The following is a 17527-nucleotide window of genomic DNA, read 5'->3' on the forward strand; positions in this document are numbered from 1 at the left end:
CGGGCGTTTGCTTCATTATGAAGCAAATGCCCGGTGAGTATGAAGAGGGCTCAGCCTGTGAGCCCTCTTCATACTCCCCCATGCGCAGTAAGACGTAAGAGTACGTCTTATTGCGCTATGGGGTTAATGCTTAATAGAAATTCTGAATTAGTCTTTGTCTATTCTAACTTTTGTAAGGCCTCATTCACAAGGCTGCTATGGGGGCCGTGTATTGGTCACAGGATTTGCAACCAGATCATGAGCCCCACAGATTTCAATGTCTCCGGGTTACGGAGCGGTGAGCACACGGCGTACCATGAACGTGTCAGTGTCGGACATGTCCTATACACTGCCAGATATGCGGCCGCTCTTTTGCCTACAGAGGGAGGAGGGACTAGTGCTCTCCTCATGGCCATGTGAATAAGGCCTAAGTTGTATTGATTTCACACCAGAAGATGTGCCAATGTTTTAAGTGTGGTTTTATTTTATTTTTATTTTGCATATGATGGCTCAAGTTGGGCCATCCTTCTTGTATTTGAGGTATCTTGTAGCCTGCATACCTATTGTAGAATTTAGATGATATCCCCCTAGATTTCATGTCTGATTGTCTCTTCTTTCAATTTGTATGTGACTTTGTATACAGTGATGGCCATTTCACCGTTCATCAGTAGTAGAGCAGGAGCCGTAACAGACACCACAATGTGTATGTGTTTCCATGGAGGGATTGTGTCCCAGCAGTTACGTTATTGCCAGGAGAAGCTATGCGCAGCCTGTGTGCCAAGGCAACAATTTGTGTATTTGGCCCTGCAGTCTTTTCAAGAGCAGTGATGTCACATTGTAGTGACACATTGTGTTGTACTATATATTCAGAATTGCTAAGTAGTTTTAATGTTTTCACAACATCTAGTAGTAGAGACATGACTGTAGGATGAACAGTGCACGTGTAGAGTGTAATGGTCAGTTGGTAAAAGGGTAAATACCCAGCTCAGTTTTAAGGCTTTATAAATTAATATCAAACTGCTCTTTTTTCACTATTTGTGATGAACTTCTGTAGCTGGAAGTCTTAATATAGATAAATATGAAATATATGAGAAGACCGCATTGGTTGGGGGGGGGGGGCTTGAGAGCTCTAAACCTATTGGGACAGACATAAGTGTCTTTAACTTGGGTCAGGGCAGTGGAATTGGTAAGCCAAACTCCTCAATTTCCCTAACACAGACTCAGATTCCCAGCTGCACCAAAATGGCCTAACTCCACAGTCCAGTGCTGAGATAAATAAAAAATTGTCTTGTTTAGTTCTTGTGATGCATAAGGCTCAGTTCACACCTATCATGTTTTATGTTGGACTCCTAAAACAGTGTAACAGAAACTGGTTCCACTGAATGGTTTTCCATTCGCCCTCTGTTCCCCATTGACTTCAATATACAGAAGACTACATTTCAGTTATTAATAGCAGAAGAAGGTGTGTGCTGGTGCCCTATTTTTTTTCTGCTATTAAATATCAGAACCTGCTGAACATGGGTGTGAGCTCCACAGCTGATATTTTTGCTCTTTTCCATAGAATGCTGCTGTCACATGACTGTGTATGGAGGTCGAAGGTAAATCGCTTACCGGAAACCTCTAAAGCCACAGGCTGCTTCAGTGTAGAAACTATACTGTAATAGCAAATGCCAGATGGGAAGCCTTTATGTACAGATTGCAATAAAATGTCATGTTTCATGGGGAGGTTTTCCCTTTGAAAGGAACCGGTCATCAGCATTTGGCTCTTAAACCACTACCAGTATATTGTGAAGCACTGTGACACCTTTTAGCTTTTGATTCTTTCTTGGACCTTGGTGGTGGCAACATCCCATAAGCTTTGAAGTGAAAGTTAAATTGGTTGTATAAAGTAAAGGTGGAGATTTTAACAGTCAAGATGGGGACCTCTGAATGCCTCCTCTGTGATTGACATCCTGCATTGGACTTCAGCATATCTGATTAGTGATGTCTCTGGATGTAGGACCATTAATTACAGCGAAGTTTTAACATTATTGTATTATACCTTCCTTGATCGGAGGAGCACCTTGTAGTTGGATACCTTACCAAGCCTGCATCACCGTATAATCATATCCTGGTCTACATTGATAACTAGCGGGAGCTCCCCTGCCTGCACCCCAGAGGACAGGAAGGTAGTCCTAGAAGGAACCTTTTTTAGAGTGATTGTGACTTTCTCACAACCCATAAAAGGTGAGAATCCACCTATATGAATCTAGGAACTGCTCCATACAAATTCCTGTACCTGTACATCTGTAATAAAACAAATTTATGAAAATGTCTGAAAGGAAAATGGTTTTTGCTGCCCATAGCAACCAATATATGTACAGTTTCCATTTGTAAAGCTCTCTAGTGACTGGTTCTTATGGACAAGAGAAAGCTTCTCTTTAATATTATTTTGTAATTCTGCATCATTGTATTCAATCGTTGAAGTGGGGGTTGGTCCATTTTTAATACTTCTTCTATTGTTATTCCTTACAGGAGTTTAGTAGTGTGTAATAAATCCCCAGACGGCACAGTTCAGCGTATTGCTGCCTGCTTGTGCTTTGTCCTCAGCAGTTTTGTATAAATTTATCATCATAAAACTGTCCTTCTGTATGGATTTGCACATCTCCACTCTCAGATGAATGTCCCTAAGTGACCTTTCAGGAGACGAGCAGGTGCAAGGAGTAGCGATATTTGGAAAGAATTGCTTTACATTGAGATCTACTTCATTATAGAATTGCTGTGCGGTGTAACCTGTAACTTCATGTAAAATACCAAGACCGTCTGTCAGTCCGGATTCTGCACTTATACAGTAGACGTTACAACTGGGACTACACCAGAACATCTTTGTATCATATCTGATCACTGAAAGCATGTATAGGAATAAATAAGTGGCAGTTACCAGAGCGGTCTATTTGTCTACATTGGGTGTTATTAAGTGTGTTCTGCCTGTATATTGTGACTACTGCAGGATTAGTAAACTAATTGGTTACACAGTACGTTGCTCCATTATTCTTTATTGTGTATTTCCACTGCTAGTTTTGGCTTACACCCAGCACCCAAATAATTAGCAACTTTGGTGCTTCATTTTGCCCTATTCTGACACCAATAATGTTTTCATACTTCAGTGTACGGAGTTTCATCAATAAAATTTTGAGGACTCATTACATTTTGTCTATGTAAAATGGTGAAAAGGTGGTGTTTTGGACATTTGGTCACTTTTTCCACTACATGTTTGGGAAGTGGCAATACCTAACATTCTTATGATTTTATTGGTTTATTTTTATATCAGCTCTAGTCAAAGGGGATGATTTGAATTGGTGTGTGTGTGTGTGTGTGTGTGTGTGTGTGTGTGTATAGAAGTTATTTTCTACTTTTTAGAACCCCCCCAAAGATGCTCTAACCCTAGGGGGTCTCATTGCTCCTACCATATACTGCAATACTATAGAATCGAAGTGCATTCAGTCCCCGGGTTATGTACAAGATAGGTTCTGTATGTTTGTTCTTAAGTTGAATTTGTATGTAAGTCGGAACTGTATATTTTATCATTGTAACCCCAGCCAGAATTTTTTTTTTTTGGTCTCTGACTATTGGATTTAAAAATGTTGGGGTGTCATAGGAACCAGGATTAACAATAACTCTTAATTACAGACACCTTTGATAACTGTTGTATCTCTTTATTGTAGCCATGGGCTAAAGTACATTAAATTACCAATATTTAGAGGTCCGTTTGTAACCAGGGATCCTCTGTACTTCAGGTGTTCTTAAGTAGGGGACCGCCTGTATATGGAGAATTTTCTATGGATCTATAATAGTGTCTCTGCCAAACTGTTAGATCCTGCTGAATAACAAGTCCTGGAGTTTCTTACAAACTCCAGCTTGGCATGGGAATTGTTGCTCCCTGATGACATTACCTGGAGTGATGATCCCATCCAAGATGGCAGCACCCGTGGCTTTGGTGGCGGCTTTTAGGTGGTTAACACCCGCGATTGGTGCAGTTAGTGGTGCATTAGACACTAACGCCCACCATGTATGAAGAGGGCTCAGCCTGTGTCAAAATGTGTTAAGGGCAGTAGTCCCACTAGCACAAAAAGGGTATGTTATTACCTGAACACCCCCTGCCACACACACACACCTCCTGCTCCACATTGCTGGCCAAAGCCTTTATTCTTAATAAATTGACTAGACACATAACATTTTAATTAGGATATTTAATAAAATTTTACTTTCTCCTCACGCTGTATTACTAGATGATAATTGTATAGGAAACCTCATGCTACCCGTTACTATAATTTTTTTTTTTTTATTTTTTTTGTAAATCCAGTATATCATGAATCCTGATTTGTATAAATCCGATCCACTACATTGGTTTTACATTATTCTGCACTGAAATCTGTACATAAATCACAATTACTGATCGAACGCCACTCTTTGCTTTTGTAGTTGTGGCTTGTGATCATCTACTTTTTTTTTTTTTTTTTTTTTAATGCTCTAAAGGGACGCTGCAGCTCTGGTCTCTCATTTCTTCTTTGCCTCGCAGTTTCTTTCCCTATATGCTACTTTGAGATAATTGCTGAACAGATTACTATTGCTTTGAGATAATTGCTGATCTATAATACATCTGCCTCCAGTCACTCGCTTTCTGTATTTCAGTCCAAGCATTTTGAGTTATGCTTCATAGTATCACAATTCTGGATACCAAAACGATACTTTGCCATGAAAGCGAGAACTATTAATGGGCTGCATGATTTGTTTGTCTTTGCACAATTTTTTTTATGCTATTTAATAATCGCTATGAACATTGTTTTTACAATATAGCAGCAGTATGTGCTGTCCTGGTTACAATGTCGTATGTATCAATATTTTGTGTCATGGATATTTTTTTATGGCACAATACAGTACAGTAGTAACAATCTTCCTCTCTATGATATATGGATCACTGGAAAAGTTTCTGCCCCCCGTTCTCATGAACATATCATCAATATGGGTTATATCTCATCATTGACCCAAGTTAATTTGATAAATGTAATAATACATCTTGTGGCATGAAATGAGAATTCTCTCGGTGCTTTCCCTGAAGCAGAGGAGAGGCTGGATTGTAAAAAGAAATCCATTTGTATAAATAAACACAGAATGTAATATGTAGTAATGTTGGGAATTGGATGGGTGATGTATTTCATAAGTAGGGGGGTCTTTTCTCTAACATAAAATAAACCTTTAGATCCTTCAATGATACCCTAAAGATGACGTGCTTGTCAATATTTAATCTGCAGTTATACTTGGTGTTCTGGCATTTTTTTTCTGCTTTTTCTAGTAGGCTATTGAGAAAGAGCTGCCCCACTGTAATTACTAGGCTATAGATCTAGCTGAATTGTTATTGTAACATGGCCTTCTAGTCTTACTCATCTAATGCCTTGTTATGGTGTTTGTTTTAATGTTTAGACAGATTTTTGTTAATGTTGTAAGGTTAAACTTTAGATGTAATTCATTTATAAGGCAACACAACCTTTGTAGTGGGTTACATTCGTAGACGGAATCTACGTAATGATGTCCAACAATAACATAAAAAATATGGACAAAGAGTACATTGTGTCGGCGAACAAACGACCTACATTCTTTTTAGGAAAAAGTAGTGTTGTCAAGGGGGAGCCCTGTGCCTTAAATGTGACATAGGAAGACTGTCTCCATTCCATGTTTCTTTCCAAGATTCATCAGCCACTGCAAATTGTTGAGGACCCACAATTCAGAAACCTGAATGGGATTAGCCTGTTAATGATGACTAATGTGATGCTATTTCAGATGTTGCCGAAAAACATGACCTATGGCCCACCAGATCCTTTAGCAGCCCTTCTTTAAAATCACAGTACATGGGGAACTTTCTTTTTGCCATGAGCATTGTTTTGCAATGGAGGCTTCTAAACCTTGCTAAGTCACATTCCCTGCGCTGAACAGCCATATTTAGTTCAGTATTTTCCATTCCTTTTCAGTCCTTACAAGATAGTTGATTGGTGCCACGGACCATTCACATTATGACACATGACTGATGGCTCTTAGATAGTAATGTATGTATGCATATCCCTTTCAGTGATAATTGCTTGAGCAGACGGTTAACCTGACTGTGTGGGCATTCTTTAACCCTAGAATGCATATTGGGGGCCTTTGTCAGGAACTTGTAATGCCTCACATGATAGAGCGAAGCGACTTGAAATGCTTGCCAAAGCAAACTAAAGAAGCAATGAAATGGTGTGGCATACAGTTTTGGATTGTTCCAGAGCCAGGAGAAAGCGTTGTTTCATGTGTCCAAAAAACATAGAGGAAAACTGAGCGATATTTCATAGTTTATACGGTTGAAAAAGACACTTGTCCATCAAGTTCAACCAAGGAAGGGAAGGGAACCAAGGAAGGGAAGGGAACCAAGGAAGGGAAGGGAACCAAGGAAGAGAAGGGAAATTGTTCCACTTGTAAGGAAACTGTTTGCAAAGAACGTTCTTCTGAAAAAAATAACATGTCAGAATTGTTTGGAAGACTAATATAATAGAAAAGAAAGTTAGAATAAAAATGTAGCTGCAGCTAGTTTGCTATAGATTTCTATGCATTTTTGTGTGTTTTCATGTCTTTGAGTGAAATTTGTGGGATTTTTTTTGGTGTTTTCTGTGAGAAATTAGAATTAAAATGTTGTCCACTAATTATATTTTATTCAGGAATTTTGAAATAAACGTGAAAGTTATTCAAGTGTGGTTTTTCTACATTATGTGCATGGGGGCCTAAAAGGCCCCCATTACGTTAATATGTATATTTTTAACGTCATGAGTTCTAGGGTTAAAGTCCAACCATATAGTATCCATTGTTTTGTTTCCCTTAAAGCTACATTCTATCTTTCTTGTGTCTTCACTACCCCTTCATACACCCGCACAACACTTGGGCCTCCTTGATGTATCCTTTGGGTTGTGCAGCCACTGGGCAAAGCTATGACCGGTCCGACCTGGCATGGTTTTACATAAAATTCTGCGAAATAAAGTTTACAGGCACATGGCGTGGTGGTGGCAGAGTTGAAATAATTGTAAATCTGGTGTAGAAGTACTGATAATCTACCCCATGTTTATGGTTTTCTCAAGTTTCAACTGCGTTCCCAATTTACGGTCTTGTTTTTGGCAGGCATTGATAACATTTTCTGCCTCATGTTGTGAAGACCTACTTTCCCATGATTTGATAGTGCCTTGTCTTGACAGTAGGTTACAACTATATTTGCCTTCCAGGAAGCGGCTTTCAACACTTCTTTTGGATTGTCAATCACAGCTCTTGGCTGGGAAGCAGTTCTTCCAGGCAAAGATACTCCTCGGACTGTTTTATGATTAGAGCTTGCAGTAAGGCAGATTCCCGGTTGACCCCAAAGAACTCCTCGTCTTGCAACCTGGTTGCCATAACTCGAGCAGTCCCTTTTTCCCAGAACAATGATGCAATAAGTGCTGTCCCCTCGAGGCCAGTAAATGACACATTAAAAACACATGCTCCATTGTTGTAAAAGAAGAAAGCTGCTGATCTGGGAAGATGGGTGTATTTTAGAGGAATCTTTCCAATACGTCCCCCATGACGGCCCACTTGGAGGATGCCCCTTGACCTCTGTAGGGACAGGAAGCAGAGAGGTTAAAAGCCTCCCACCCGCATCCTCCCGCCAGTGTCTTCCTGTCCCTACAGGGGATAGGTCAGAGAGGCTCCTCTCCTCCTAAGGGGGGGGGGGGACGCATGTTACTTTAAAAGAAACTTACCGGGGTTACGCCGGCCTATTGCAGGTCGTAGTTCCCCTCCGGATCGGGTCCGCGGCCGGGTCCTTCCCCTCCCTGGTCCCTCGTTGATCCGGACAGCGGTCCTCTCCGGCAGCCGAATGGGGCCTACGCGAGGCCGCGCGGAGAACTCCGTTCCCAGGAGTCCTTTGCGGCCGATGACGACTTCCGGCCGCGACCGGAAGTGACGTCAGACGCGCCTCGGAGCGCCAGAACAAGCGCAGCAGAGCCACCAGCTAGGGGGATGGGCTCCCCGTTAAGGTATAAATTTTAGCTCTATCAGAGGAACGGTGTCTGCTGTTTAGGAGCACATACCGTTCGGTGGCCTGGCCGTCCCAGACATCTTTGACATGGCTGATGAGGCAGACTTGGGCCTACTCCACCCCCCTGGTTATGTAAGTGGTGCTGTATGGCATGTTCTAGTAGTATATCATATTAGAACTCCAAGTTAGTTATTCCTTACCTTTCTCCCTTAGGACAAGGATCAAGGGACTAAGGGGAAAGGTAAAGAGGACAGACCTGAAAAAACTGAAAAAGCTAGCAAACCTACTAAGAGCAGAAACACTGCTAAAAAATGCAATATGTGTTTTCGCACTATGCCCGAGGCTTACCAGAAGCCCATTTGTAAAACCTGTATAGAAGAGTTTATGCGAGAGGAAAAAACTTCATTTATGGATGAACTAAAATCCTTTATTGAGGAGAAAGTGGTGGCTTCAGTGGCCTCAGCAACACAGAAGGAACCCCCTCCAAAAAAGCCAAGACTAGCGGATATCTCCTCCTCTGAGGAGGAAAATTACGATTCTGAAGTCCCTTCTTGTTCTATGATGGACACAGAAGAAATCGATTCCCAGGACGTAGGTCAAAAGACGGATCCACGTCACCTCTTCCAGTTGGATGAGTTAGATAATCTACTAAAGGCCATTCGCGAAACTCTAGACATTGAAGAAGAAGTCCCCTGCACATCTAGAGAGGACGAATTGTTTGGAGGACTGAGAGCCAAAAAACAACGCGTCTTCCCAGTTAACGATACCCTGTTGGGGTTAATTACAGAAGAATGGAAGGACCCAGAGAAGAAGATCACAACCTCCAAGGGGTTTAGACGACGTCTAGTCTTTGATCCGAAAGTCTCCAAAGTTTGGGACTCTGTTCCTAAGATGGATGTGCAGGTGACAAAGGTTGTCAAAAAGACAGACTTACCGTTTGAAGACTCGGCTCAACTCAAAGACCCTATGGACCGAAAGGCAGACGCCCTCCTTAAAAGGGCCTGGGAAACATCTATGACAAGCCTAAAGTCAAATTTATCGGCTACCTCAGTTGCCAGAACCCTCTTCTTCTGGTTAAACCAATTAGAATCCCACATTAGAGAAGGCACCTCTAGAGCTTCTCTGTTAGGAAGTATTCCTCTCCTTAAATCTGCCACTGCCTTTCTAGCCGATGCTTCAGCTGAAGGCGTCCGGTTTGCGGCCAAAGAAGGGGCTCTAACAAATGCTACAAGGAGAGCCTTGTGGTTAAAACAATGGGGCGGTGACATTCGTTCTAAAACGAAGCTATGTAGTATCCCGTTCGCTGGAGATTTCGTCTTCGGTCCAGAGCTGGACGCCATATTAGAAAGAGCCTCTGATAAGAAGAAGGGGTTTCCGGAGAACAAAGCACCTTCCAAGAAACCTTCATTTCGTCCCTTCAGGAGCACCAAGGAGACCTTTCGGGGAAAAGGTAAACAGGGTCGCTGGAGTCACCCTAAAGGCGGCCGAGGTCGGGGGTTTCTATTCTCAAATTCCCCTGACAACTCCGGAGGGAAGAGACAGTGACGCCAGAGTGGGGGGGCGTCTTCTAGGGTTTGTCAACCAATGGTCTCGTATTACCTCAAACCCTTGGGTCCTGAATATTATCAACTCGGGTTACAGGATAGAATTCAGTTCCCCCCCACCATCAAGATTTATGCCTCCCTTATCATCTACCTCTTCCTCTACCCATTCTCTCATCTGGCAGGAAGTCTCATCTCTCATTCTCTCAGGAGTGATCTCCCGGGTCCCGCAAGATCAAGAAAAGACGGGCTTCTATTCTCCCCTCTTCCTGGTCAAAAAACCAAACGGGTCAAACCGGATGATAATAAACTTAAAGGCCTTGAACAAGTTCATCACTTACAGACGTTTCCACATGGAATCGGTAAGATCTGCGACCCAAATCATTTACACCGATTACTGCATGTGCACAATAGATCTGCAAGACGCCTACTATCACGTCCCAATTCACCCCTCATCTCAAAAATTCTTAAGATTTTCTGTCCTCTCTCCAGAAGGTTCTGTCCTACACTTTCAGTTTCGGGCTCTTCCCTTTGGGATTTCATCAGCTCCAAGAGTGTTTACAAAGATCATGGTGGAGGTGGTTGCTTTTCTGAGACTACAGGGAGTATCTATCATCCCTTATTTAGACGACCTGCTGATTGTGGGAAAAGACAGTTCAGATCTCATTATAGCAAGAGATCTTACGATACACAAGCTGTCAGAATTGGGATGGTTAATAAACACCCCAAAGTCAGATTTTTCTCCCTCCACCCTCAAGAAATTCCTTGGTGTAATGTTAGATTCCACTCATCTGATGTCCTTTCTTCCTCAGGGGAAAGCGGAGGATCTGAGACAACACGTTCGCTCCTTCAGAATGAAGATGTCTATATCAATCCGAGGAGCCATGAAGATCCTAGGACTCCTTACAGCCTGTCTCCCATCAGTGGCCTGGAGTCAAAATCATTCCCGCATCCTACAGAATTGGATTCTGAGCAGTTGGGATCGAAGGCCCTCAGGTTTGGACAAGAAGGTCATCATCCCATCCTCAGTAAAAAGAAGTTTACAGTGGTGGTTACAGAGGAAGAACCTGGAAAACGGGGTCCACTGGCACTGCCTTCCGCGTCTCACAATTACGACCGACGCAAGCAGTATGGGCTGGGGAGCGGTCTTCCCTTCCCATTACGCCCAAGGTCTATGGACGCCTTCCCAATCCCGGAAGCCATCAAACTATCGAGAGCTACGGGCCATCTGGGAAGCCCTAAGGTTAAATACACCTCTCCTGAAGAACCACCATGTACACATTTTATCAGACAACACCACAGCAGTGTCTTACTTAAGAAGACAGGGGGGGACAAGATCGACAACTCTTTCCACCTTAACACATACGATCTTCTTCTGGGCAGAGGAGAATGTGCTCTCCCTCTCCGCAACGCACCTGAGAGGAGTTCTAAACAAGGAGGCAGATTACCTCAGCAGGGAACAAATTTCTCCCAACGAATGGAGCATCAATCCAGAAGTATTCATCCATTTGACAAATCTGTGGGGAATTCCTCAAATCGATCTCTTCGCCACAAAGAAGAATACGGTATGCCATCGATACTACACTCTGGAGGCAGGAGCACCGAAGGATCGACTGGATGCTTTCAGCCATCGATGGGTCGAACCTCTTTCCTATGCCTTTCCCCCTATTCCCTTAGTGGCAAGGGTCCTCAGAAAAATCCTTACGGACCAGGCAAGGGTGATACTGATCTGTCCAAATTGGCCAAAGAAGAACTGGTATCCCCTGTTGACATCTCTAACCCAGCAGCAACCAGTGATACTACCCTCACGGAGAGACCTGTTACACCAGGGACCGATTCTACATCCCAACCCTGGACGACTTCAGCTAACAGCCTGGATCCTGAGTCCGAATTCCTGACATCGCGGGGTCTTTCAATGGCTGTAGTAACAACTCTGAAGGCAAGTAGAAAAAAGGTTACGTTCGCAATTTATCATAAAATCTGGAAAAAATTTGTAACATTCTGTGGAGATAATCCTCCATCTCAATCTAACCCCAATATCTTACAGATTTTGGACTTTCTACAGAAAGGCCTGGAACAGGGCCTTTCTACCAGCACCTTAAAGGTCCAGGTCTCGGCCCTTGGCGCCTTCTGCGATCGTCCACTGGCGGAGCACAGGTGGGTCAAAAGGTTTATCCTAGCCTCCTCCAGAATCAGACCCCAGATTCTCAGGAGAGTTCCTACATGGGACCTAAAACTGGTCCTAGACGCGCTTTCCAGACCACCATTTGAACCTTTGGATAGCGCCAACATAAAGAACTTAACGTTAAAAACTACCCTTCTTGTTGCTGTCACTACAGCTAGAAGACTGGGTGAAATTCAGGCTATTTCAATCAAAGAGCCTTATATGCGAGTTTTGCCTGATCGTATAATTCTTACTTTAGATCCAGGCTTCATTCCCAAGGTGACATCCAGATTTCACAGAACTCAAGAAATCACACTACCATCCTTTTGCGAAAACCCCTCTACTAGTAGGGAAGCTTCGTGGCACCTCCTAGACGTAAGAAGAATTGTACTAGCTTATATAAAAGCTACAGAGTCCTGGCGTTTAGACAATAACTTGTTTATTCAATTCCAGGGAAAAAACAAAGGGAGAAAAGCCTCAAAAACATCAATAGCAAGATGGCTAAAGTTAGCTATTTCCACTTGTTATACGCAGCAAGGGAAGGAGATCCCAACGGACCTAAAAGCCCATTCCACCAGGGCTATGTCCACTTCCTGGGCTGAAAAAAGAGGTGCATCTTTAGAGCAGATTTGCAAGGCCGCTACCTGGGCCTCATCATCCACCTTCATAAAACACTACAGACTGGATTTACCTTGTTCTCAAGATCTTTCCTTTGGTAGGAAAGTTCTACAAGCTGTCATCCCACCCTAAAAACTTCTACTTATCTGGTAGATCTCCAAGTGGGCCGTCATGGGGGACGTATTGGAAATATAGAATTAGACTCACCGGTAATTCACTTTCCATCTAGTCCTCCATGACGGCCTATATATATATTCCCTCCCTGACTTATTCTGTATGTATGTGAATGTTTAACATACAAAATAAAATTTTGTTGTACCTTCCACCGGTGTAGTTATTTGGTAGACACTGGCGGGAGGATGCGGGTGGGAGGCTTTTAACCTCTCTGCTTCCTGTCCCTACAGAGGTCAAGGGGCATCCTCCAAGTGGGCCGTCATGGAGGACTAGATGGAAAGTGAATTACCGGTGAGTCTAATTCTATATTTTCCTGTAAGACTTGGGGTAGGAGTCCTACTTTTAGTTTTATGATTTGATGTATGACACTATATGTATGTGGGGTTTATACCCATAAAACTACATATGATTACTCTTGGTTTGAGGTATCCTGAGGAAAGTCTTAACAGATAACCAGCTTTGAAACAAAAAGATGCTCTCCTTTTTTGAGAACTTGCTCATGCCGGTCCATTTTTGAATTTTGTAGAATTTTTACAATTGCAAACGACACAAATTTTTGGTTTTTTCCTGAAATGGAGAATTGATTGGATCTGAGGGAATATTTCTTAGTAGCTATTAACCATCAATCAAATTAAAAAAAAAACAATTATGGGATTGTTTTTCGAATTTCACTTATTTAGCTGGAACATGTGACTTCATTGTATAGTTAATTTCATCACATCTTTATTCCTATTTTGTAAACCTTTGCAAGAAAAGCAGTTTGTTAGTTATAATGCTGAAATAGTGTGTGTGTGTCAATGAGAGCTTCAGCAGTTTATGTACAAAACATTGTATAGCCTCCTTGTCCGCAAACACAGGCAGAAAAGCAATGTCATTGGCAAGACTTGCAAAAATGCACCAGCAGCTGTCAATGTAGTCACATTTTGGTTTAAAATGAATATACATCATTTGAAACATTTTTTAGTGTGTATAGTGTTCTCTATATAATTCTTTCCCTTGGACGATGAAAAATGAGAGTCCTCAGTTGATACCTTTTTATTGGCTAATTAAAAAAGGTGATTTAGTTAGACCATCAAAAATATCATCCGCTGAGGAATCTCATCCATCCTTTTTAACCACTGGCTTACAAGGTACAAGGAATATTTTGGCTTCCCCTTGGAAGGACATGTTTGTCTGATAACGAGGGTATCCAAAATATGACAAAATATAATGTACAAAAACAAAAGTACTCTCCTTCTAAATTCTATACTGTTCCAGTATCATCTCTCCGGTCATCTGTTCTGGGAGCTTTTTCACATGGCTGCAGTGACAACACATGACCTCTATTTACCACATGACCAGTTATATTTTATGGCTTTCCAAATGCCCTCGATCTAGGTTTAGTAAAATCTCGAATCATTCCCCATTTATTGTTTTAATATAGTGTTCTATTTGTCCTATGAATTCTTTAGCAATCTTTTATAAAAACATAATCTATTTTCACCTCTACGTGTGCACCTACCAATTGCATCATAATGCGATAGCATGGTTAAAAATACAGCCTGGGCAGCGTTAGTTGAGCACGTTGCTTGGCATGCATATCTTGCCTTTAGAATGATATAAGTCTCACATGGACTTAAAAGGGATGATGCACATGGCTTACGCAAAGTAAAATCTGGCAGGAGCATCTATTCATGAATCATACGCCTTCTGCACGGCAGAGAACTGTATCCAGGCAGGAAAGCAATAGAAATTATCATTGTCCTGCCATGTTCCGCCCAAGACGGTTTATTTATAATTTGGCTCCTCTAGCTCGCTTCTATTTCGAGTTCCTGTTGATACTTCTTACATAGTCAGCATTTCTGTGTATGCCACCAGTGACTATAATGGGAAGCAGATGTCATTGCTTGAGGAGTCTCAGTGACCATCTAACAAGTGTTTACATCCAACATTTGACTGAAGGGATTCTCGCTTCAAAGAATAGTCTCTTAAGCTTAAAATGTGCAGACTTGGATCATAAACCGTTTCTATTTATACCTGAAACTCTTCATTCACTTTATTCAGAGGTCTACCGGCCGTATTCACAAGAAAAAGAATCTTAAGACTTCTAAAGTATATAATGAAGTTCAGATAGTTTGCCCCCTACTTTGCTAAAAGTAATAACAATTTTATAAGGTAATTTGCCAATTTCCCACTATGTAACATTCATGGTATAATTTAAGCCCAAAGCTTCTATGGCTACTTGATCACATTTTCCAAAAATTGCATGGGTAATACTTGGCCAATGTACATATTAAAGTTGATGCTTTTAGGACTTGATGAATAGTACACATTTGTGTTGCATAGTCATGCTAATTTACCTCTTTTCTTTTCTTTAGATAAGTGGAAATAAGTTTGCCATGAAAGATCACCAGCAAGTCAAAGTTCAGCAGTTATTTGAGGACACCGGCAACCGCAGGGTCAGTGCTGGACTACCAGGGACGGATAGTGCTTTGCCAGTGCTCACTAAGGAAAAGAGTTCTGATAGCTCGGGCACCTCAAAATCAAGTGATGGCTCCACCAAGTCCTCCAAATCCTCATATTTGAGTCCAGAACATGCACTAAAGCAATACAAACATCAACTAACTTCTTATGAACTACAGGAAATCGTCAACTTCCCTGAAGTATATTTTGTTGGCCCCAATGCAAAGAAGAGGCAGGGTTTTGTAGGAGGTCCTAATAATGGAGGTTATGATGATGACCAAGGAGGATATACATTGGTGCCCCATGACCAAATAGCTTATCGCTATGAGGTGCTGAAGATTATTGGCAAAGGTAGTTTTGGGCAGGTGGCAAAAGTTTATGACCACAAACTCCACCAGCATTTGGCTCTCAAGATTGTTCGCAATGAGAAGAGATTCCATCGCCAGGCGGCAGAAGAGATTCGCATTCTGGAACACCTTAAGAAACAGGATAAGACTGGCAGTATGAATGTAATACACATGTTGGAAAGTTTTACCTTTCGCAGTCACATATGCATGACTTTTGAGTTGTTGAGCATGAACTTATATGAATTGATAAAGAGAAACAAATTTCAAGGATTTAGTCTACAGTTAGTTCGTAAGTTTGCTCATTCAATTCTACAATGCCTAGAGGCTCTGCACAGGAACAAAATCATCCACTGTGACCTTAAACCAGAAAACATTCTGCTTAAACAACAAGGGCGCAGTGGGATTAAGGTAATCGACTTTGGTTCCAGTTGTTTTGAACATCAAAGAGTGTACACTTACATACAGTCTCGCTTCTACCGGGCTCCTGAGGTCATTCTGGGAAGTCGCTATGGCATGCCCATTGATATGTGGAGCTTTGGGTGCATATTAGTTGAACTTTTGACTGGCTATCCATTGTTTCCAGGGGAAGATGAAGGAGATCAGTTGGCCTGCATGATGGAGCTCCTAGGGGCTCCATCTCCAAAGCTTTTAGAACAAGCAAAGAGGGCAAAGAATTTTGTCAACTCAAAGGGCTATCCTCGGTACTGCACAGTAACCACACTTCCTAATGGATCTGTGGTCTTAAATGGAAGCCGATCACGCAGGGGGAAAATGCGTGGTGCTCCTGGGAGCAAGGACTGGGTGGCGGCGCTAAAGGGATGTGAAGATGCTCTTTTTATCGACTTCTTAAAAGGTTGTTTGAATTGGGATCCAACAGCAAGAATGACTCCGAGTCAGGCACTAAGACACCAGTGGATCTGCAAGAGGATGCCCAAACCCCCAGTAACAGACAAGTCCTCAGGGAAAAGGATTACCAGCCATACCAGCTCTTTCCCAGGAATTGGCTCCAAATTACCCCCAGTAGTGGGTGTAGCCAATAAATTAAGAGCTAATTTAATGAATGACTCTAATGGGAGCATCCCACTTCGAACTGTTTTACCCAAGCTAGTCAGCTAATCCTCGCCATTACCAAGCACAGCAATGAAAACATTTTTAACCACCGTAACTGAAGGGTTTTAGCGTTTTAATTCTTTTATCACAAAGGTCAATGTAAATCAGAATTTCTTCAGTAATTCTGTTTAAAGGGCTAAGCATTTCAATTACCATCTGGTACAAACTTGATTCTTTCTTATTGGTCAGTATGTGCTTCTTATGAACAAGTAAAGCAATAATAGAAATGGTCTACATGTATACCTTCATTCTTCTGTTTACTTCAGCCATTACACACTAGGAGGTACAAATAATATGGGGTTTGTCTGCTTTATTTTGACCAGCTGTGCAGCTTGCCAAATTTGACCGACCACAACTAACCAAGCCATGGGCCATTGTAGCCAAGTACTGTTCAGTGTGCCACTTACATTTATCAAGGAATGGATAGAGCCACACATCACTTGAACTTCTCCCCTGTTCCATTTAGATGATTGATTATAGATTGTTTTCTATCCTTGAGATGTAGATCATTGTGTAGTAACCAGACCCCCAGGAATAATGGCATTAATGGAGAGATTTGATGGTTAAAACAAAAATTGTATATCCATAACAATTTTTTTCATATCCCCTGCTGTTCTCTAAAGCAAGACACTGTCAGATGCCTGTAGCCCACATCTACAGTTATTATGTGCAACTGGCATTTCTCTATTACCTCTTCCATTGCCAAGACTTTATCTGAATGCTTTCCTACTAAGCGGTGTACCCTCTCAAACTTTACTTCTGATCCAGCACCACTAATTCTGATAGTTTGAAGGTCAGGAGCCTAAGGGACATCTACCACCAGGATGAAGGATTGTAAATCAAGCACACTAACCTCTTGCTGTGTGCCCCATCTGGCAGGATCTTCTCTTTAAGCTTCCTATGCCCATGTTTTTAAGAAAAAAGGCTTTAAAAATTATGCACATTACCCTGTGGGGCTCCATTAACACAGATGGAGCCTGAGCCTCTCTGGCTCATTTGCATAATTTAAAAACCTTTTTTTGGGGAAAAAAAGTGTGGGGGGGGGAATAAGAAGATAAAGAGCAGATCCTGCCAGAGGGGGCACACACCC

The 17527-nt window shown here is 42.0% G+C and overlaps 1 protein-coding gene across 1 annotated transcript in view; it reads left to right on the forward strand.

Annotated features, from left to right (window-relative positions):
• The window catches only part of DYRK3 (dual specificity tyrosine phosphorylation regulated kinase 3), a 29025-nt gene extending 12358 nt beyond the window's left edge, over positions 1–16667 (forward strand). Inside the window, exon 3 of the mRNA XM_072137436.1 lies at positions 14896–16667. Coding sequence (XP_071993537.1) covers positions 14896–16443 — 1548 coding nt within the window. The 3' untranslated portion in view covers positions 16444–16667. The remainder of the gene's footprint in view (positions 1–14895) is intronic.
• Positions 16668–17527: the final 860 nt, after the last annotated feature.

This window comes from Engystomops pustulosus, chromosome 2, assembly GCF_040894005.1.
Source record: "Engystomops pustulosus chromosome 2, aEngPut4.maternal, whole genome shotgun sequence".
Taxonomy (NCBI): domain Eukaryota; kingdom Metazoa; phylum Chordata; class Amphibia; order Anura; family Leptodactylidae; genus Engystomops; species Engystomops pustulosus.